General features: G+C 34.7%; 1 protein-coding gene across 25 annotated transcripts; it reads left to right on the plus strand.

Annotated features, from left to right (window-relative positions):
• The first annotated feature begins 3,556 nt into the window (after positions 1–3,556).
• On the plus strand, positions 3,557–22,595 carry LOC114317746 (uncharacterized). 25 transcript variants are annotated; one of them, XR_014357432.1, is made up of 6 exons: positions 3,732–3,972; positions 4,093–4,163; positions 4,252–4,320; positions 11,179–11,605; positions 12,812–13,071; positions 22,151–22,595. XR_014357432.1 is itself a non-coding variant. In XM_082910463.1 (5 exons), exons 1-4 carry the CDS (start codon positions 3,869–3,871, stop codon positions 11,581–11,583), a joined length of 282 nt encoding a protein of 93 aa, XP_082766589.1. In that variant the 5' UTR covers positions 3,732–3,868; the 3' UTR covers positions 11,584–11,605; positions 12,812–13,168. The 25 variants fall into 25 exon arrangements, 8 of the variants coding, with proteins under 8 accessions (XP_082766590.1, XP_082766589.1, XP_082766592.1 ...); XR_014357435.1 differs by having other exon boundaries at positions 4,267–4,320; XR_014357433.1 differs by lacking the exon at positions 22,151–22,595 and having other exon boundaries at positions 11,179–11,388; positions 11,546–11,605; positions 12,812–13,168.
• Positions 22,596–23,470: the final 875 nt, after the last annotated feature.

Raw genomic sequence — 23,470 nt, forward strand, 5'->3', positions numbered from 1 at the left:
AAAAAAAATATGTAAATTTTAAATTTTATAACATATGACATAACTTTATTAGAAGAACTATTTGATTATGTGTAAATTTTGAAATAAAAATATTTTTATCAATAAGGTTGTACCATACAAATTGAGAATAAATCATGTTAATTTTTAAAATTATTTATTAGTAACTATCAAAGATTTATAAATTTATTAACAAATAAAAAACAAATCTATTTTCACATAGTATACAAATATATTTTTTTTATTTAAAGTATAGATTATGCTTATTATAAGTCATGTATCTTGGCTCAAATTATCAAAAACTATAAATATTGAGGTTTATGTTTTGTCCATTAGAATGGTCTAATACATTTTCGACAAACCAAAGGTAAAAAAATGTAGGCTATGGACTATCTCAATTAAATTGTTTTATATAGAAATTTAGTTTATTTTATTTATTTAATATGGTAGTGTATTAGAATAGTTTTTAATATTGGGAACATTTAAAAATATATTAAATACAAATTAAAAATAATCTATAGTGTCATGGTCAAATTCTGATAATGGCTTTAAGATCAATCAAATGTTAAATTGGTTCAGCCTCTTAAAACAAGATTTAATGTGGTTAGTCGATATGGTCAACTCATATGAAAGAGAGTGAGAAGATCAACAGGTTTAACTAAGGGCCCCTTCGAATAATAGAGTTATTGGTGCGCTTTTATTTATTTATTTATTATCCTTTATATTTCATTATTCAATGTAATTTTTTATTTAAATTAATTTTGATTGATTAGATTTTACAAAATAGAAATACATGTAATGTCACATCATATAATATCAAAATATGATAATTCTAACATTAATTTAAAATATATTAAAAAAATGTAAATTATCCAAATTCAATATTTTATATACAAATATAATAAGTGGTTTTAGGGGGTTTAGCAAAATGGTGGTGATAAGGCAAGGACAACTGATAAAGAGATGTTAAAGATATTTAGCAGGAAAAATGTTAGATGATTGAGATCATGAAAGTCGCAAGATGGGTGAGAGAATAAAATAAGAAAATGACCCATTGCGAGCTTGCCAAAACTTGCGAGTGTGAAAAAATCTAAAAATTATACTTGATATGTAAATATTGATTTCAGGAAAAACAAGAGGATAAGAGTTACTGGTAGTTCATTGTTTGTCATTTTTATTTTGTTATTCATTTTTTTGATTTAAACAAATTTGGCTAGATTGAGTTTCACAAAAATAGTAATTATTATTATTATAATATGGCAAACTAAAAAAACCTAATTAGTAAAAAATAATAATAAAAAGTGCAATTTTATTATTTACCATAATTTTTACTAATTACATTATAATTCATGTTATTGTTATTTAAAACTTAAAACATAGCATTAATGCTAGGAGGGGGAAAAAAATCATACGCGAAATTGTGATAAAAATAGTTATAAAATTTAATTAATTTTATTTTTTTACTATTTAATTTGAATTGTAAAAGTAATTATTAATTATTTATTTAAAATTATACATAGTACGAGTATTACGATAATAACCAATGACATGAAAAATTATCTATAAAAACTTACAAATTGAACAAAAAGATAAATAGGCATCCCTTAGAAACCCAAATATCCAACTCATAAGAAATTGGAAAGAAAATTCAAAATTTAATATAACAAAAAGATTAACGAGATTTCATTGTGAACATAAAAATGAGGGTGAATTATGTTAATGGTCTCTGTAGCTTAGGATTTGTGTCACTTTGGTTCCTGACATTTTAATTGTGATATATTTGACCTTAAAATTTGAATCTTGTTCTAAATAAAGACAATTGAAAATACTGTTACTCCATTTTAAGGGTAAAGTCGTCAATTTGATAAAGAGCAATGATACATCCTCCTAATTTTGGAGCTCTAATTGAGTTTCAATGACTGGCAAAAAAAAAAAAAAGTTAATACATCACATCAATGGGTGAAGCCCGCTTCTAGAGCTCCTTTAGAACTCTTATTTTAGAGCTCGCAAACATTTTTATTTGATAAAATATAAATTAATTTGACAAAAATAAATGTCAAAAAATTATTTTCAAATTTTTAAAAATTATTTATGCTTACCAAAAATAAAATTATATAAAAATAATAAATCTTTTATATTTTTATTATTTTTATTATTTTTTCAAATTAATTTTTAGTATATATTTAGATGATGATCATGTAATTGATGGTTATTTTGATTAATATTTTTTATGGTTATAATGTAATAGATGGCTGTATTTATTGTTAATAGATTTTTCTTTTATGGTTATCATATAATGGATAGTTATAAGTTTTTAATGTGTGATCGATATGTTTAATATATGAAATATTTTTAGTTTTAAATTTTTTGATTTAATAAATTGGTTTAATAATAATATTAAAGTTGTCGTTATATTTGACTTTTAAAAAAATTCAAACTAATTTAACGAAAATAAATATCAAAAAAAATTATTTTAAAAAATCATTTCTACCCTCCTAAAAGATAAAATTATATAAAAATGTAGGGGTGAGCATGGTCCGGATTGGACCAGAATGGGGTAAAACCAGGACCAATCCGTTATCTACGGTTCCTGAAAAATTAGAACCAATCTAATCCGTTTAAATCATGGAACTAATCCGAACCAATTCATTTAAATACAGATTGGATCGGTTTAGGACCACAGATTCACATAATGAAATAACAAAAATATATATATAACACTTTAATTTCATAAAAATATAAATATAACGCTATATCAGTTCCATAATAGCAGTATGTTTTTCGATAATAGTGACATACTGTTTTTGAATTTAAACAATCATAAGAAAATACAAACAAAAGTAATAAAATAAGATATTATACGGTTTTAGATTTGAGTTTAGATTTTATATAGAATAAGAGAAGATACTATAGGGGAGGATGTATAATAAAAATATAGACTATTTGTATACAGTCCGGATCGGTTCCAATCTGGAACCGTAGGGTTCAATCCGGAACCAATCCGTGGACCACGGATTTTTAATTCTTCAATCCGGAACCGAACCGCGGATTCAAAAAACCAATCCAAACCTATCGGATTGGACTGGATTGGATCGGATTACGGATTTCACGGATTCCTTGCTCAGCCCTATAAAAATGATGTGTTTTAAAATTTTTTTACCAATTTAATTTTTAATTTCTTAATTTTTTTTCTTTTGAAAATAGATTCTAAAATCAAAACAAACAGAACTTTATAACAAAAAAAATTTCAGCATTATTCATTAAAAAAATGTCATTACATTTTAAATAATATATAAGTTAATTAATACAAAATAAATTGTATGACAATTTTACTCTTAAAATAGACCATTTACAAAGAAAATATATTTGATTGTCTTTATTTGAAATAAAATTCAAAATTTAGGGTTAAATATATGATAATTAAAAAATTAGAAATTAAAAATAATTCGTCTCGAAAATAATACAAAAGGATTTTGTTTTTCAATTGGCCCAACTTCGTGAGGCTGGTTCGTTTGGTACCCAAAGAAAAAGGTTCGTTTGGTTCCTAGTTTGCAATCAAAGACACTAATTAGGACTTGTTTGGATGAGTAGCTTAAACATGCTCGTGTGTTCTGAGGTATATGGTCATAGTCCAAACAAGCCTTTCGGCTCAAATCTTGGGTCTCAACCCCAATCCAAATCCAAATGGTCTGTGTGTGTGAAAAGCTCTTCGTTTCTTTCACCTAAATTAGATCCATGATAGTTGTTCAAATTTTTGTAGCAGAGGGATGATAGTTGTTCAAATTTTTGTAGCAGAAGGAGCATGGGTGTCATTTTGCTTTGAGGGTTTATTTGGATTTGGATCTCCTTGGTATGGTTTTTTTTTGATAATATGGTTTTGGATGTTCCACGAGTGCGGGCAATGGCAATTGACATTGCGAAAATGCCGTTAATAAATAGGGCTAAAGGTGAAAGAGAAGGTATTGACCTTGACAAGTGCTTTTCATGTTTAATCTTCATTTCTTTTCTGAATTTTTCTTTTCCTTTTTCTACTTTTTGTTCCTTTTTTCCCAAAATGATGTATGACCTTGACAGAGTTCTTATTATCAACAACAGGTTTGGAGTGGAATCTGCACCTGCAATTGTATTTTTGAAAGAACATGGAATCAAACCTGTTGTGTACCATGGTATGTCACTCTTTTTATTTTGTTTCATAGTCTTTCTTGCTACTCTTTGTAACATAAATAATGTGTATGTACATAACAAGCTAAGCAGTCCACATTACTGCAGGACCTGCCAACAATTCATGTTTTGTAGATATAATGGAACAGAATAAACATCAAGGTAATGCTGTTTGTTTGTACTTTATCATGTTTTATAATTAGGGCCTTGACACTATAACAAAATTTGCCCGGTCATATTACTTGAGTGAGTGCAACCATTGTGTAAATGGCTTGTTACAGTGATTCTAATGTGCAAGTAAACCTCATGTGATTGACAAGTGCAAATGTTTATGACTATGAAGTTTTTCTTCGGTACATGCTTTCCTATGTAGAAATCTTCCTTGATAATTTCCTTCACATGAATCGAATTGTACAGAACTTGTCAGGTTATGATTTTGTTTTCATTTGATAAGACATTGTGTTGCAACCTATTTTCCGTATTGTGTAAATTTGTGGTTGAATCTTTTGTCAAATGTGGCCCTCCTTATAAAGTAACCCTTGTTCTTTAGATTTTACGGGAGTATAAGCCTGCAGAGTGTCCACCATTTTTCCTACATAGTAGAATAAATGACTCAGTAATGCATCCTGCATAGTTGCTTTTTGTGAGGGATCATCTTTGTGTCTGCATTTGAGAGTCAATGGGAAATTGACTAGGTTGTGTTTATTGGTTCCAATGGGCTGTGCTATTATACAAATATTATTATAGATATCCTTTAGCTGATTTAGTTTACTTTTGTGATCTACTAAATGCTCGTAAGTTGTTCTATGTTGAGATTATGGTTATCATGGATGAGAGAATAGACAAAGCATTATTTGTTCCCATGAACCAAGGCATAAATACAACCTTTTTAATTTATTAAACTATAAAAACACGGAGGATACACGATAAAAAAGGAAAGAGCAAAACACAGGATAGTCTCATCAAAATTTCCAATCCACATTCTGACATAGGGTTGCCAAGGAGTCAGTTTTGTGTTCCTTAAATCCCTTTACATATATGTAAATTCTTGGCTTTAGTCAGAATATGTTAGCTTCCTTAAATAAAAAATAATAATAATAATGCTACGATATACCGTAAAAAAGTTTGAAAATGAATATACTAATTGTTAAAACAATGAGAAAGTCACAGATTTGTTAGCAGAAATATCGACATTTTCGGGTTTGACTTAAAACATGTTCCGAGGGAGGGAGGGAAGACTAGTAAAAAAGGTAGAAATGTTTATGAACCTCAGTGCAAATATCAGGGTTTTTGATCCCCACTTGTGAATGTTTGAACCTTAACGTTGTGCATATCGTGTTGTATTTGAAAGTAGTGGTGTTACAAAATTTTTGAGGTTGGAGTGCATGAATTAAAAAGTGAGTGATTGTTTTAGTGATTCCTTTAATTAATTGGAGTTTGGCGATTGTTTTAGAGAATTCCTTGCTGGTTTTTTAGATGAATTAATTTTAGTTATGTTTGATATATATATATATATATATATATTTTCTATTTTTAAAAAGGTGATAGCCCTACGCTGATTAAGATGGTTGTTATGTGCAACAAAGATTTGTAGATGAAACAGTAAGTAAAAGTGATATGATCACCATAAATGAAAACGTTAGGAGGGGAAGATCTAAACTGACATGTGATGTTGTGGTAAAAAATGATTGAATTTATTAAATTTAATTGGTCATATAGCCTTTGACATAGCAGAATAGAACAAAAGAATTCATGTAGCCGACTCCACTCAATTGGGACACAATGCTTAGTTTGGTTTGGTTTGGTGGTTACCATTCCAGTCTTAGTGGCTAAGTGGTTGAAAAAGTTGTGAAGGGACTTTCTTTGGGGTGGGTTGGGGGATATATTGAATCACTTGGTTGATTTGATACGGTTCACTCCCTTATTTGAGTAGGTGGTTCGGGATTTGACGTCTTAAAATCTTCAATCAAGCTCTTTTGGGAAAGTGGTTATGGAGTTTTGTGTGTGAGTGGGACAAATTTTGGAGAAGGTTTATGTTGGCAAAATATGGGTGTAGGCGGGGTGATTGGATGTCTTTGGAGGTTTCTGTGCATCGGTGTGGGCCTTTGAAAGGGTGTTAGGAAGGTTGGGTATGTTTTTCACCATCATGTGAAGTTTGTGTTTGAGGATTCAGTTTTGGTGACATCTTTGCTGTGGAGAGGAGTTAGAGCTGGCCTGTCTAGCTTTAGACAAAAGCAATTGATAGATGGGTTGTTGTTAGTGATTATGTGAGGAGGGAGAGGGATCACATCTTTTGGGACATTTGGGCCTTACTTTTAGTCTTGTTTGATGTGGTTGGGGTCTTCCCTTCAAATGTTTGGGACCTTTTGCTTTCTTGGAGGATAGCCAGAGTTGAAAAGAGAAAAAAGAGGTGAATGGCAGTTAGGACCTCCCATTTTATTTTGGAACATCTAGAGGGAGCTTGATAGAAGAAGTTTTGATAATCTGATTCGTCGTGGTCATATTTTAGTGAACTATACTGCATGTGCTGTGGATATGCAGAGATGGTAGATTACTTGCTTGTTTGTTGTCCGGTTACTTCACGTTTTGGATGTTTATTGTTGCTATTTTTGGTTTTCCTTGGGTTCAACAATGGTCAGTGATGGCAATGTTACAAAGTTGGGCTGGGGGAAAGGTTGGGAAGAGATGTCGGAAGGCATGGAGTCTTGCTGGCCATTGTTTGATGTGGCTAGTTTGGTTGGATCGTAACAGGCGAGTTTTTTTGGGGGAGACGCGTTTGGTGCCATGGTTCGAATGGCGTTTGTTCACTGTGTTCCATGGCTAGATATCGTTATCAGTACACCCGGATGTGATAACTTTTGTTGACTTCGTAGAGGACTTGATTCTGTAGTTGTTTTGTTTTACTCTTGTATATGTTTTTTGCTTGCTTTTGGTTTTATATTCTTTGTATCGTCCTGATGCTTTTTCAATACAGTTTGCTTATTATCAAAAAAAAGAAAAGAAAAGAGTCTTAAGACTTCCATTTTTGTTTTAAAAGTAAAATTCTAACCATCTTTTACAATTGGATCTCGAGAGCCTTCATTGAATCCTTTTTTGAATTTTGTTGAGAAATTTGAATATATTGATGTATAGGAGTTGCTTTTTTTTATTTTTTTGGTTCTTATAGCGTAAAACATGGGCAGCATCCGTTGAGATTTTATGAATCTAGTTGTGTTCTGGTGTCCTTGGACATAAAAGGTTTGATGAACTTGATAGTTCAGCACATGCAGGCACCTGATACCCGTTTCCGAGTGCATGTAACATAGCTTTGAAGTTATATGAAGATATAACTATGTCTATATTCCTATGCCTATAATACATACCTGTTGGGATATATTTACATATACATGTACAAGTATAACACAACCCCAGATTATACATTCTAAGATTTTGTGAATCTCTGTTCCTTATTTTTGGAGCTTCCACAATTGAGAAGTGTGACGTCCATGGAGCTGGGTTGTGATGCCCGTGGCTATTCTCGTGCTGGAAATGAAACAGCGATTTGGTACTGTGTTATTCTAGCAGGAAGATCAAGCCCAGAACTCAACAAAATGCATGCAGTGAGTTTGTTTGGCCTGCTTGTTATGTTAAATTAAATCCCTACTTGGTAGTTATTTCCTAGAAATGATTTAGCTACTTTGTTGGGAAATCATTGTCTAGTGATATCAGCTCATTTTTCTAAACTCCGAAGACAAATTTTCATAAATTAATATAGACAACTACCTAAGAAAGAATAGAAAACGTAACTTGAAAAAAAAATTAGTAGTGAAAGCGGTTAGAAAGAAAACACAGAATGTGAAAGAACTTTATTTGTTGAATCCTGGCAAAGATCCTGATGTTCATTCAAAGTTATGACACAAAATGCATGCCCAAATGCGAGTATATTCTTCTAGTTTACTAAATGGAGTAAATTACTATGATAAAGACTCTGCGCAGGATCCAAGAAGCACTGTCCACAGTTGATAAAGATCAGCCGTCATCACTAGCAGCTGTTGCACTGAAGGAAAAGCGGTTGATATTTACCTGGCTTGATGGGGAAGCCCAACAAGTGTCACCTTTTGTTTGTCAGGCATGTCAATGTTTTCCAAGTTTAGGTGTAGTTCAAATCACATTTGTCGTAGTGAATGGATTAATTAATTTGAGGGTCATGTATGTGATGTGTATGGTACTTGGTCGCAATTTATTCTGAAATTTTATTCTCTGTTGAACTTAGTTGGGATCACTATTGGCATTGGAATATTTTTGCCTAAGTGCCAGTATCTTAATCCAAATGGTGTCCTAAGTTGGGAAAGGTGGTCAGTGATTATCGCTATTATAAATTCTGACAGTGTTATACTGCCGTAAAATAATGTGAAATTATTTACATTATAAATCATTCAATCTAATAGCAGGATTAATTCTGAAACATAAAATGCTAAAACAACATGTGACCTTTGGCCTTGCAAATGCAGGGTATCAAAAAACATGGTCACAACTTCCTTATGCACTATACTCTCGTTCTGTAAGCAGCTGAGAATTTCTACTTGAAACTTTTGGAAATGTCCAAGAATCTGATTGCATTCATAAACCTTTTGACATCTGAATATGGTTTTTTTGAGAAGATTGGAGAGGCTTGTTACTGATTTGGAATTTTAAGATGTAATTCTCATTTTTATGGCTCTTTTTTTTTTCTTTTTCTTTAAAAAAAATTTAAAAAAAAATTGAAGTACTTTTTAATAATCTTTCAAAATATGTGTTATTAATCTTAGAAAGTTAATGTATGATTTGAGCCACAAATCCTACAGTATGTCATGTTTATACGGATATATTGTGTATTTAAAAGATGTATTGAGGCTCATTTCGAGGCGAGGCTAAGGTAAAATGCATTGAGTTTTTTATTTTTTATTTTTGGGCCAAACTCTCCAAAGACTTGCACATCACAATTTGAGACGTGCAACTCATGTGCACCTTGTACTCGTTTTGCAGATAAATATGAGGAGCTGTGTTACATGGACTCTTTTATTTCCCCCATAGTACTCATGGCCACTAGATATGACATGGGTAAGAGTGTGGGATATGTGTTCGACACTCGTACCCAATTTAAACACTCAAATCCTTTAATTTGTGACAATACATAAAGAAAAAACTGACATTTGTTAGTAAAGAATATTTTTAGTCTCTCACATAAATTAGATATAGAAATTTCATATGTTTCTTGTATCCGATTTAATTTCTACTATATTTCTACACAATTTACAACATCTCATCTGAGAGTATCATATAATATGCAATATATATTTGCATATGACGTGTTCCCGTACCCATATCCAATTTTGGATAAGTATCCCAATATTCAAATTTATGAAGGTCTGACGCTTGGATACACACCTGCACCCGATACTCGTACATGAGTCTATGTAACAGTACGTATATGGGGAGCTTGTCTTGGGTTGTTATTAAGCTTATTATAATACCTAGTTTTTTTTTGATGATCTAATACCTAGTTTAAATTTAAACATAAAAAATAAGAACCTCTTTTGTAACAATCATATTCCGGGGAAAAAACCAAGAAAAAAATATAAAGTTAAGACTCAAGCAAGAAGTTCAATAACCGAAACTAAGAATGTCAAGTTCATCTTCGATGAGGGCAAGTTTCCTATTCTATAATGAAATGTTCAACAACACCTTGAGGAGAAAAGTATTTATACATACATTTATATTTAATTTTAAATAACTTTTTCTCACTATATATAAAAATTTTAAATTTGAAATGCTTGTGTGTTGATTCTTGGTCATTTTAAAAACTTACGCTTTCACATTTAAAAGTTTTGGTAAATACATATTTAGCCATGCCCTGTCTAGCGCAAAGCATGTCAATTGTTTGGTGTATTAGATTATGTTCTCCATGTGAGGCATGGCCAATTAAAAGTATTCATCATTCCTTGTTTTCCTATTTGAGTTCAAACCAATTTTTGGAACTCAATATTGTTTTTGAGTTTTGTTTTGTTTTGTTTTATTTTGTCTTTAGTGAATTTTTTTCTTCATATTTTAGTTTTTTATTTTTATTTATTTATTTATTTTTTATTTTTTTAGATCAGCCTATTTTAGATGCACTTAAAATTTAAAATATTTATAAAAAAATTTGAAAAAAGTTGATTGAAGACAATTTCAGATTTTTTTACAATATTTTATTTTTTAAGTGCATCTAGATTAGACGCATCTAAAAAGTTTTTTAAAAAAAAAAAAAAAAAAAAACCCCTCCCCTTCCAAAAAAAAAAAAAAATTGAAAAACAAAAAATCTCAAAAGCAATTCATAAACTAAACCAAAGAAGGTGAAAGTTTTTCATTATGATTCTTGGTCATTTTAAAAACTTTGGAGGGTATCTTTCACAAAAATTTTGTACTCTTGTTGGTTGATTCTGTTCTGTGGATCGAGCTATATGTACAGGATTCATCTCAAAGAATGAAATACAAAGAAGTGTAGAAAGTACATAGAATGAATTGCTGTGATCAAGCCATATGTACAAATAATGTGATTCCTCTCTAGCTATACAAATAATGCTATTTAGTGTAGGAAACAGAAGGTGTTATATAATAAAAATTAAACTAAGTTCACCATGTAGCATATGTGAGGCATGTAGTATTATTATATTGCAAAGGTGAAAATTATTCATAAACTCCAATAGTAATTGTGTAAGATGTCATTGCAACAGCATTGTACATATGATTAGAGGTTGTTTGCTTCTGCTTTATGTAGTTGAAGGAATGATCTTTCTATACCTCCACTATTATTTCTAGAACCATTTGTAGGTTTTTTATTTTTTATTTTTTATTTTTTATGTAGAAGTATGTGTGCTTACTAATTATGGATTATAATACTTTAATTAATAATGATCACGATGGACTATTCTATGATGGAACATTTAACAAATGATCTTTTGCAACTGTATTAGTCACTAAATTTCTCTTCTCCAACGATATTGTTTTTCCACACTCAAACAGAGAATAGCTATGAAACATGTGGACTTAGGAGGGATATAACAGATGTGCCACAGTTAATTATTGTCTGTTACAAAAGGAATGCTACCGATGATAGTATTAAAATTGAGGGGAAAAAAGCCAAAAAACATGTTGGAGGCATTTCTGAATGACGATGTGGATCCTGCATCACAACTTCTTGTGAGGTACAATGGTTCTGAAGAAAGTTTAGAGGTTTGGCCTTCGATCTGTTGTGAGATGGATTTTACTACATGTTGTAATTATTGAGAAATGTTTCACTCTGTATTGAGCCGTTAATGCAAATGCAACATTTTTTGTGGTTTAGTGCACCTTTTCACGTTGAGTTGTTTCTATTTTATTTGGTTGGCAGATCATGAAGTGGATCTCTCAAATAATCAAAGATGGTGACTCTAGGGAGCTCCCCTTTTTTGTAAGTTAACATAGACAAGCTTTTTTTAGAATAAATCTTCCTTTTGGTGCTTGAATGGATGAATTAGTATATTTTGCTGAGGGGTTTAATTACCTTCACTCCATTATTGATACCTAAGAAGCACGAACATGTGACACGACATTGATGCACCGACATGTAAATTTTTAAAAAATGTAGGACACGACACGTTCAAGACTTTTGCAAAATATATAATTTATTTATTTATCAACCCTATGTCATATATAATGATAAATAATTATTATGTCATATATATGAATATTTAAGTAAAATATATTCATTTTTGAAGTATAAAGGAGGAGAACAGGTATAAATTTACTTAATTTTTGTTGTATCATTATATTTCAAGTTATTTATTCAAACTTGTAGTATGTTTCGTTAGTGTTGTTGGAAAGTGTTCGGCTATAAAGCAAAGGTACTCTGAAAATATTGCCATACTCATACCAGGTACTTACAGGGTACTGGTACGCGTACTGTTAGGGTTGCATGTGTATCGGGGTACTTGAAATACTTACTGGGTTCGTAGGTACATGATGGGTACATCGGGGGTACACCTAGCTATGAGACATTGGTGGTGATACATTTAATTTATTAGAGAGTTATGATGTACTTGAAATTGCAAATCTTTTACTTGATGTGTCAGAGATGAAAGATATAGTATTCAATGATGAGGTTGATGAAAGTGTAAATTGATGTTTCAAGTTTCCAAATTTTACTTAGTTTGCTTTTGGAATGAACCTTTGTTTTGTAATTTCTCATATTTAATGGCATTAAAATAGCTTATAGACTTTGTTTTGGTATTGGTATTGTTGAATTGTGATTTCTCTTTTGGTTTTGTAATTTCGCCTTTTAGTTTTGGTATTAAACTTTGATTTGTAGGTTGGATCTCAAACTATAAATTATGAAAATAAAAAATTTGTTGACGTACTCCAGCTGTACCCCTATCCTTTCTCTCTTTTTTTTTTAAGGTTTTGCCGTATCAGCATACCAGTACCCGCGCCTGTGCTACTTAGGTGTCCGGTGAGTGTTGGAGACGGCACGTTACGTTCTTAGAAGTGTCCATGCTTCTTAGATTGATACTCATTGAACTTTGTAGTTTTTTTAAGGAAGTATACACTCTGGAGCTTAGAGTTGCATCTCTTACATACAAGATGTCTGCTCAAACCTTTTCTGTTTATCTCATCGCAGAGAACAAAAACTCCTGCACTTGTTCCTGAAGATGCAGATCCTATTTGGTAAGTAGGTGCCAAACCATTCTATCCAAAGGGACAGGAATGAAACAGAGAATTGGTAACATCATGAATGGAATCCACAATCGCGTGGGAGATCCAAGGATTGGCCCAGTCTTCCTCTTGGAAGCATTGATGTCTTTTGGCAGCATCTGGCTGTGAAGGAGCCAATCAACTCACCCAAGTCAATCAAATAATCAAACTCAACTAAGCAAAAAAGTAAGTCATGGCATATTGTGCTCCTAGGAGCATTGTTATTGTTTTTTTTTTCCCCAGCCATTATCTTCATCTCCAATCCAATGTGATTTCCTTGATATTCTTCTGACTCATGATTAGTCCTTTCTTTTATTTCCCTTTTCTACTTTTCAGCATCATTATTTTCTTTCTAATTATTTTTTATATATGTGATGTCTTGGCTGCATAATATTTTACTTGATTAATTTAGTAACTTCTATTGATATTCTGTTAGGATAAGTCCACCCATGTGAGATATGTGGGTCCCATTCATTTGTTAGGTTAGTTTAAACATGTATTTGGAGTAGGATAGTAGAGTCCGGAATCCATTGGGGAACCCAATGCGTAGGTTTTGGTTACTTAATTTTATGGAACTAGTTTTTTTGTGGATAGACTATTATAAATAGTCATGGAGACTATATGTTTTGGCGAGATTAAGAGGATAAAATAGAGATGTAAGGGATGACAAAAAATACCGTGAAGGCACTAGAGTGATCAAGGGCTCAACTACTCTTGACCTTGGGGTTCTAGTAGTGATATGGGTTTTGAGTGTGTTGACCATCTCACATGTATTATCTATTTTTTATTCATAGTGGAATCTCTCTTCCATCGATGATGGCAATTGGTGCCGAACTACAAAAATCTGTGTCTAATTGTTTTTCTCTTTGGTGTTTGCATTGTGTGCTTTCATTCACATTGGTGGATGTGGTATAAATCCCATTCCCAACATATTCTTCAAAGTTTCCCTTCATTTAGTTCAAATGCAGTCACATATACCTCGTAGGTAGCAGCCTTTTTTGTTTTTGTTTTTGTTTTTGTTTTTTGTTTTTTGTTTTTTTTTTTTTTTTATATTTATTTTCTTGACAGCCATGTTATTGCCTATTCATTGTCATTTTATTTCTGCCCCTAACAGATTATTGTACCAAGTGATAGCTTTGAGCATATCTCTGAATCATCTCATTGAACAATTCACATTTTCCAGCTTTGCAATTTCTAGACTTGTCATTCTCATTGAAAAAGCAACACCCCACCCCAAACCCACAGACACTAAAAAAGAAAAAAAAACAAAACAAAACAAAAACCAAAACCCTAAAGAAGGATTTTTCTGTCTCCCTCACCACAAATTCATTCTTGTACGATTGTTCCTTTGTTGGGAATCTATTGCATGCTAGTTGAATTTGTTGGGAAACTACTGCCAACATTCCTCCTTTTGGCACCTCTTACTACTAATTACCAAAGTTTTTAACGGCAAATGCGTAGCGTGCGGCATTTTTTCCCTTGCGAGGAGAGTCATAACCCTCAAGGCATTGAGTTGAGGCATTAGAATTTTGAATTTTATATTAAAATAGTAAAAAATATTAAAATTAAATATGATGTAAATATTTTTGTCAAAAACTTTCATTGTGGAGATGGAAGCTTGCCCTCATCAAAGGTAAAATCAGCATTTTTAGCTTAAGTTATTGGGTTTTTCCGTCTTAGTAGCAAAAAATTTCCTTCTTGGTTGACGTTCTTACTCAGAAATGCAATTCTCTACTCCCAAGGAAGAAACCTGTAAGAAACTCACTTCCATTGAGGAAGAAACTCACACCCAACTGAGATAGAACCTCTCAAATGTATAAATTTCATAGAAATGAAAGAAAAACTACTCAAATTTTTGCTCGACTTCTTATTTATACTTAGTAAAGGCAATTTACAGTTGACATCAATCTCCGATATTAATTCCTATTTTAACACATAATTACAACTATTAAACATAAACATCAGCGATCTTAATTTTGGTATGCATACATGACTGCCCAATTCACTGTAGTGGGACTTGCATAAGCATTTTGTACGTTAAATAGTATTTGTTTTATGCGTTTTTATTTTCCTCTGCTTTCTATATGTTTTCTCAATCACCATATGAAAATTTCCAAGATGATCAAGATAGACCAAATCAGAGACACAAGAAGAGAGCGGTGTCAAACCAAGATCGTCCTCCGTCCATCACTGACATGGAACCAAAAGAAGCTTACCAAATGCCACTATTAGATTCTGACTTTGAGTAATAGATGGTGTTCAAAGGAATTGAGGTTTGACATTAAGCAAATTAAGCACATGGGGTTCTTGAAGTAAAGATCAAAGTTTTATCTCCATTGTGATTACACTGATTTGCTCACAGGGTGTTACAAGTAACTAGCAAATGGCTGCCCAACATATATACATTGATCATTTAGAAATTATACCATGAATTTTGGGAACCTGTTTGAATTGGTAGTTTGTCTGTTTTAGTCTCAATGTGTGACTAAGTTGTAACTCTGGGATAATTTTCGATTAACTTACAATTATGTTACCTCCAGGAGCTGCTTTTCCTTTCTTATCTGGAAAAAAAAACACATATGTGATTGTATCACTAAATTGTAAAATTTTACTGAAAATTTTCTCATGAAGATTGAGGAGAAATGTAAAATTTTAGAAGGTTAATTCCCATTAAAGAAAATTTTCAACAAGTTTAGATTAATATATTGTTCAAACTTAGTGGAGTCTTGAGGTTAATTTCATATTCCTCCCTGAGATTCATATTCCTCCCTGAGATTTGGAAAGATGATATCTAGCCCCCAAAGGTTTCTAAGTAGGAAGATTGGCCGTAGGTTTCTCCATTGAGTCTTGTTAAAATATTAAAGTTGTATTTGAATCATAAAATTGAAAAAGGAAACAGGAAAGGTGGGTGAAAGTAAGTAAAATGTAATTATATTTTATCTAGTTTTTCATTCTGTCTTTTCTAAATACTAACCCAAGTTCATGATCCAAACACAACTTAACAAAATAAATATGTTCGAATTAGTATTCTAAGAGTGTAGATCATCTTCTCTCTCTCGAGAGCCTGGGTTCTTCTTCATCCTTTTGAGGAAGTTGGTTTGTTTGGTTTTTTCGTTTGCTTGGGAGTTTTGATTCTGTTTTGTTTTGCTGGCTTTGTGTCTCTTTCTATGTTGTGTCTGTTTGGTTGTTGTTATCCCTTTTTGTTTTGGGCAAGGTTTGGACAGGGCCTACCTGGTCGGCTCTTTTGTGGTAAGGAGGTTCAGCCTTGTATTTTCCTTTTTAGGATGGCGAGTTTAATTGGGGTTCCGTTTCATGAAGGGAACTAGACGGACAGTAGTGATACTGTGGTGGGTAGTGAATATTCAGAAGAAAGAAGGGCTGTTTTTTCTCCTTGTACATATATTCCTCCATCCCAGCATCATTTACGGTGTGGGGTGAATATGGAAATGGAGGCAACAATCTGGGGGGTGGGCCAAAATATGTATCACCAGTGTTTAGTGGGATATGTTCATGATATTAGGGAATTTAATGTCTATCTGATGCAATCGTATCTAGATGATCTTTGGCATCTGGAGGGGTTTATGCATGTCTTAGGTCGAAGTAAGAAATGCTACATTTTTTCGTTTGAGCATGCACATGATTTGCAGTGTGTAGTTGCCAATGGTCCTTATGCAATTGCGGGGGCTTTGTTGATAGTAGATTATTGGCGACCTGGTTTGGTGCTGGAGAAGTTCGTCATTCCCCGTGCTGGGATCTGGGTTCGCATGTTTGGGTTGCCGCTTGAATGCTATACTGCTGAGGCAGGTTTTTGTTTAGGCAAGGCCATTGGAGAAGTTATTCAGGTTGATGTGGATACTGTTTGGCCACGGAACATACGCTATCTACTCCTTAAAGTGTGGATCTGTTTGGAGGCACCATTGATAAGTGGTTTTTTCTTAACATTTTCGGATGGAAGCCATCAGTGGATTGAATGTCAATATGAACCTATCTGTCGTATGTGTCGAAAATGTGGCAAGATTGGTCATACTGATGGGCAATGTGCTATGTCCTTCCAGGAGGGTCAAACTTTTATTGATAATCATCTAGCTCAAGTTGCCAACAACTGGGGACTTGGGTGATTCAACAAGGTGATCAGAGACTGTATACATCAAGAATCTGAGTGACTGCACACTGACCAGAGAGATGATCCACTCGGCTGCATCATCGAACGACTCGGACACCTATACCCAAAGAGGGTATGTTAGCTACTGGTGGTGAGCTCTCTTTGGATAGCCCAAGTCACACTGCTTTTGTCCAAGCTTGGGAACGTGAATGGGATCGTGACAGTCATCCAGCGTTTTCAGATAGTGATGGTCAGGTGTTAGGCGCTGCCATGCTAACTGGTCCATATACCAGTGGAGGACCATCTACAGGAGGTGGTTGGGGTGGATCATCAAGCTGAGTCGACTAGGGATCTTAACCCATTGCCAAATGAGCCGATCAACTCAGTATTTGAGCTTGAGTTAATGTGGAATAAATGGGCTGACGGTTTTCAAGCTATGGGCTTAAATGCAGGACGGCTATTGATGGACGTCGATCAAGCTGAAAAGACAGCTTCACAGCGGGGAAGACAATGGTCTACAGAGATGAAAATGGAAATTATGGGCCGACGGTTTTATAAGTTTATGGACTGGGATACTACTATTCAGTCTCTTAAGCATGGTGGATTGGGCCGAAGGTTGAATTTTCCGTATGGTGAGAGATACTTGGGCCAACGGACGTTGGTTCTAGTTGGGTCTCCTGAGGGCGGGTTGATAAAGTCTATTGGGCCTAGTAATGACACCTCAAGTTCAAGAGGGGAAGAGATATTGGGCCGTCCTTACACAGAGCATTGGACGATGGAACATGTAGATGGGCCTCCTTACAAAAGAAGATTGATGGATAGTAACCATGATGCCATAGTTGCTTATTTTTTGGAAGGGGTTGCGGAGGTTGAGGGTGGTTTTGGGGAAGAAGGGGCAGATATCCATGATGTTGGAGGGATTTCAGATTCGGTAGTTATTGTTAGTCCGGTGGGAAGAAGACGACGGAAGATTCAACGTGGCTTGACGAACTGTGGTCTCATAGCTGGGCTGGAGAGCAATGGACGCACAAATTCGATGGGGGCTGCTGGTACTCTTCAGCCTGCCTCATCTCGGACTTAAAGGACGGGAGCTCATTCACAGCGTTTGCTGGATCTCTCTAGACGACGTCAGAAATGCATGCAGAGGAGTAGGCAAATTGGTGGGGTCGATCTGGGTGAAGGTTCCTCTCGTTGGCGTAAATGATGATTCCGGGCGACAATGGGTTTGCAACAGAGGTTGGTAAGAGGATCAAAGTCGGGCTATGATTCTGAACCAAGTTCTTCGGATACCGTAGGGGAGTCAGTTAATCATCCCCTATGGACGACTACAGATGGTGTTTTCATTGAAACGGAGGCGGCGAGTATGAAGGAGCTCTTACTCTCATAACCATCGCAAGATATAGAAGGGGTTTTGTAGGAGGTTGTCCCACAACAACCTCCTCAGAGGCCATGAGGATTTTCAGCTGGAACTGTAGGGGTCTGGGTCATCCCCTAATAGTTCGAGCAGCTAAACAATTGATCCATCGATGGCGGCCAAATTTAATTTTTTTTCAGTGAAACCAAGCAAATGTCTAAACAGTTGGAGTTCTTTCGAATGTCTTTGGGATACCGCAATTGTGTTGGTGTGGATTGTAATGGCAGTCGGGGTGGTTTGTGGGCTGCATGGGATGATTGTCAACATATTACTAGTGTTAGCGCCACTAATCGGTATTTGTTGTTACATATTTCTGACGTGGTAATGGGTGATTGGTATTTATTTCTCGTGTATGGGCATCCGGCGTTATTAGAAAGGATGAAATTTTGGCACAAGCTGGGGCAGAAGATACAAGGATGTGCACGACCGGTAGCACTAATTGGGGATTTTAATCAAGTGCGAAGTGTGGAGGACAAATGGAGCCCAAAGTTTACAACAATTCGAGGTGAGAGTTCTTTTAATGATCTTATTTTTAAAAACAGATTAATTGATCTTCCAAACCAAGGGGTGTGGTATACATGGTGCAACAATCACTCTGATTCGAATATTATTTATGAATGGCTGGACCAAGTGTTGGTGTCTTCAGATTGGTTTGAAAAATTTCCTAATGCCTCACTTATGGTTATGCCAATTCAACGCTCGGATCATAGCCCATTGGTTTTTGATATGGACATGGTGGTTTGACCAAAAAGGCGCATAAAACGTTTTGAGGCTATCTGGTTAATGGATGACACATTGAAGCATATTGTTCCCCGTGCATGGCATGTGTTAACTCCGGGTTCTAGCCAATTTGCGGTTTGTCGGAAACAGAATATTGTATTTAATCACCTCCAAAATTGGAGCCGTTTGTCGTACCGAAGTCTGCAAGGACAGATTAATGAGACACGGCTATTACAACACCATCAGCAGCATATTGTGACGATGGATGATTCTTTACTGGAGCAGCGTTTTCAACGGCAGTTGGAGGATTTACTTAGTAAGCAAGAAATCTGATGTGCCCAACGTTCAAAACAGCGATGGCTGCGACATGGAGAGCGGAACACAAGATTCTTTCATCAAATGGCCTCTTGGAGAAAGAAGAAGAATCAAATCACTGTGTTGAAAACGGAGGATGGCTCACTTCTTACAGATCAGAAGGAGATTCATCAAGCCTTTACTAACCATTTCAAATCTTTGTTTAAGTGTGAGGAGCACAACCAGCATAGGAGCTCGCAACATTTCTACGCAGGTGCCTTTCCAAGTCATTTTGATTTAATTTCTGTTTTTAATTGTCACTTAAGTGAGGCCCATATTACTTTATTAAATCAAACTTTTACTGCGGACGAAATTAAGAGGGTAGTCTTCCAAATCGGGAAACTGAAGGCACCGGGGCCTGATGGGTTTATTGCGGGGTTTTATCAGCAATTTTGGCATGTTGTGGGTCCGTCGGTGGTTGAGGCGGTGTTCGCATTCCTAAATTCTGGTTTTTTACTTAAGGAACTCAATAAAACTTTTATTTGTTTGATTCCGAAAAACAAGGAGCCGATGACTGTTAATGACTTTCGCCCAATTAGTCTATGTAATGTGCTGTATAAAATTGGGTCTAAAGTCTTGGCGAATAGGTTGCGAGAGGTGCTGCCTGACTTAATTGATGATAGTCAAAATGCCTTTCTCAGAGGCCGTCTCATTTCTGACAATCTTTTGCTCGCACATGAGTTGATTGAGTTTATTAGACATCGTACGAAGGGAAAAAAAATGTTTCTTGGGCTTAAATTAGATATGAATAAGGCTTATGACCGGGTAGATTGGAATTTTTTAATTGCTGTACTTTGTCGTATGGGGTTTACGGAGAAATGGATCCAGTTGATACATCAATTTGTGTCAACCGTATCTTTTTCAGTGTTACTTAATGGCCAACCATCAGATTATTTTACTCCCAAAGCTGGTTTGCGGCAAGGGAATCCTCTATCGCCCTATTTGTTTATCATTGTCATGCAAGCCTTATCTGAGGGCTTGGCTCACTTTGCTCACTAGGGTATTTGTAAGGGTATTGCTGTAAGTCGCCATTCACCTCCAATTTCTCATCTGTTGTTTGCAAATGATTGCTTTTTATTTATGCATTTTAAGAGTGAGGAGGTATGGTGCTTGCAATGGTTGTTGAATGTTTTCTGCCAACAAACGGGCTTACGGATTAATATTACTAAGTCCGAGCTATACCTCAGTCCTAATATTTGTTCTAGAGAACGACTTCTGTTGGAGGCTATTTTCCATTTTAAAGTGGTTCTTCATCCGGGAGTTTATTTGGGGCGTCCATGGATTGGTCGGGTAAGTCAAAAACGTCGTTATTTAGGGCCTTGGTCGATAAAGTTGCTAGGAAGTTGGGATGGAAATGTGGGCTGTTAAACTTTGCGGGTCGGTGTATTATGGTCAAACACGTTTTACAAGCCATCCCGTTATTCCTTGTGTCTGTCTTTAAAGTGCCATGCGCTGTCACTTATAAATTAACAGTCATAATACGTCGTTTCTTATGGAAATCAGATAAAAACTACGGGCTGTGCTGGAAAAAATGGGATAGTTTGTGTGTTGCTAAACTGGAGGGTGGCCTTGGCTTTCAAGATTTGGGCTGTTTCAATCAAGCCTTATTAGCAAAACAAGCGTGGCGTTTAATCTCTAATCCAACATCGTTGTTTGCTGAAGTGCTTTTAGGTAAATATTGTTCTGCTGAGGATCTATTTCATGTTCGACAGACTATGACAGCTTCATGGGGGTGGAAAAGTCTTCTTTGGGGTAGGGAGTTGTTGAAGACTGGTTTGCTATGGAGAGTTGGCAATGGGCAATCAATAAACCCTTTTGTGGATTTGTGGATTCCAGGGCAGGACAACCCAGTAGAAGAATTTGGGTTAAACCAATATCTACCTTCAATGCGAGTGAATCATTTGATAGATTCTTCAAATCTTTGTTGGCGCAGAAATCTCCTTCGATGGTTATTTCCTGAAAATGTGGTTCAATCCATCTTAGGTATTCATATTCCTTTAATCTCTTGCCCTGATAAGTTGGTGTGGAGACTAAGTAGGAATGGTATCTACTTGGTTAAATCAGGCTACTGGGCTGCCATTAGGCGAAAATTTGACAGGGTGAATGGGAATAATGTGATCGATCCTTCGATCTGGAAAAGATTGTGGAAAACAAAAATACCTTTAAGGTGGATTTGATTCATTTGGAGGTGTCTCCATAATATCCTTCTGGTCCAGTGGCAGCTTAAATGCAGAGGTTTGCAGGTTGATCCCATTTGTGCTAGGTGTGTGCAAGCAAATGAGACCATTGCACATGTTTTCTTTGAATGCCCTTGGTCCCAAAGAGTTTGGAGGGGTACAGTTTTGGGGTTAGATTTTACTTGTGGAAATCCTGTGGATTTTCGAACTTGGTGGGCAGATTGGAATAGGACTGTTCAGGAGGAAGATATTATAATCCATTCCATTGCTGTTATGGGGGCAATCTGGCGGCAGCGTAATCTTAAAATGTTTGAACACAAGCAATTGTCAATAGATCACACTTTAAATTTAGTGTCTGAATTTAGATGGCAATGGACCCATGGCTGGGTAAAAGATACTCATAATATATTTACATGTGCTAAAGTAAGGGTGCAGATTCCTTCTTCCAATAATTGTTATGTTATTACTAACAATGCAACCTCACATGATCTTTTTCAGCTCTTTACTTGTGTGGTGGATGGCGCTTGGAATCAAAGTACCAAAGTAGCTGGGCTGGCATGGGTCTGTTTTGATGAAGCTCAAGTGCAGGTCTCACAGCAAGTGCTCTCTCTCTGTTTGCCTTCTCCTCTATTGGCAGAAGCTCGAACACTTTTGGAGGCGATAAAATGGGCTGCCAAGGCGAAAATTCAGTGCCTCTCAATATTTACGGATTGCCAGCTTTTGGTTGATAGTTTTGTGACAAAAAAAATCTCAAATGGGAGGTTGATTTGGTTGTACAGGATGTGCTAGTCTTAAGTAAGTTTTTTACGTTTTTATCTGTAACTAAGGTGGGTAGGGCTCTTGTCGAGCCAGCACACCAGCTGGCAAAATCTGTAAAACTGCTATCTCATGAATAATATATTGTGCTGTTTTGCTTGATTCTCGAAAAAAAAAAAAAAATAAATATGTTCCTTTCATGATTTGAACCAAGGACCTCTTAACCAAAATGGCCACACGTTGAAATTTTGATTTACCAAGTTCAATTGAATGTTGATTTATCTGTTAGAAGTGTCATATGACACATGCATTATATGTGCACTGATTGGTAATTTTAAAAAATATTTTAAAAAATTCGTTCAGTTCTTTTATGATACTCTCTATATGCACATATATGTATGTACATAATAACGTGGATATCGGATTTTTATCAAGTCCTATTCTTCATGGCTCTCTGACATCTATCTATTCTAATATATAAAAGGAAGGCTATTAGTGGTGTTGACACTTTTTGTCACATATTTTGATTCTTTTTTTCAAAATACCCCTATATTTGGAGTTTTTATAAAAATTAAGCAAAGAGGAGGACAAGTCTCAAATTCATGACCATGGATTTAATCATAAATGCTCTTACCACTTGAGTAAAGCATGTGCATTTTTTTTTTTTTATCATTATTCTTATAATATAGATATATATATTTTTTTGAGTTGCACACTCATTGCATGCTGATGGCTAGTATATATATATATATATATGTTTTAGTCCATCACTTATGTTTATTGCTCATAAAAAACAAATAATTATGAGCATAGGAGGAAACAAAACAAAAAAGAAAAGAACACTATACATAACAAAAGTTTCTCCTTGATAGTGAGCGTGAGACGTCTTTTTATCGCAATCTTTTTAACAACTAATGTTAATTTTGCCTCTAGTTTAAAATTTTCTATTTGATGTCACTAGACAGTGAACACTTTTTTCTAATTCACGAACAATGAAATATGGTTTTTCATTTTTTAGCATTTAATCCTCGACTTTTAGCTTTTAGCTTTTAATTTGAAATT

The sequence above is a fragment of the Camellia sinensis genome, chromosome 15 (genome assembly GCF_055761805.1).
Source record: "Camellia sinensis isolate YWXY chromosome 15, ASM5576180v1, whole genome shotgun sequence".
NCBI classification, from domain to species: Eukaryota; Viridiplantae; Streptophyta; class Magnoliopsida; order Ericales; family Theaceae; genus Camellia; species Camellia sinensis.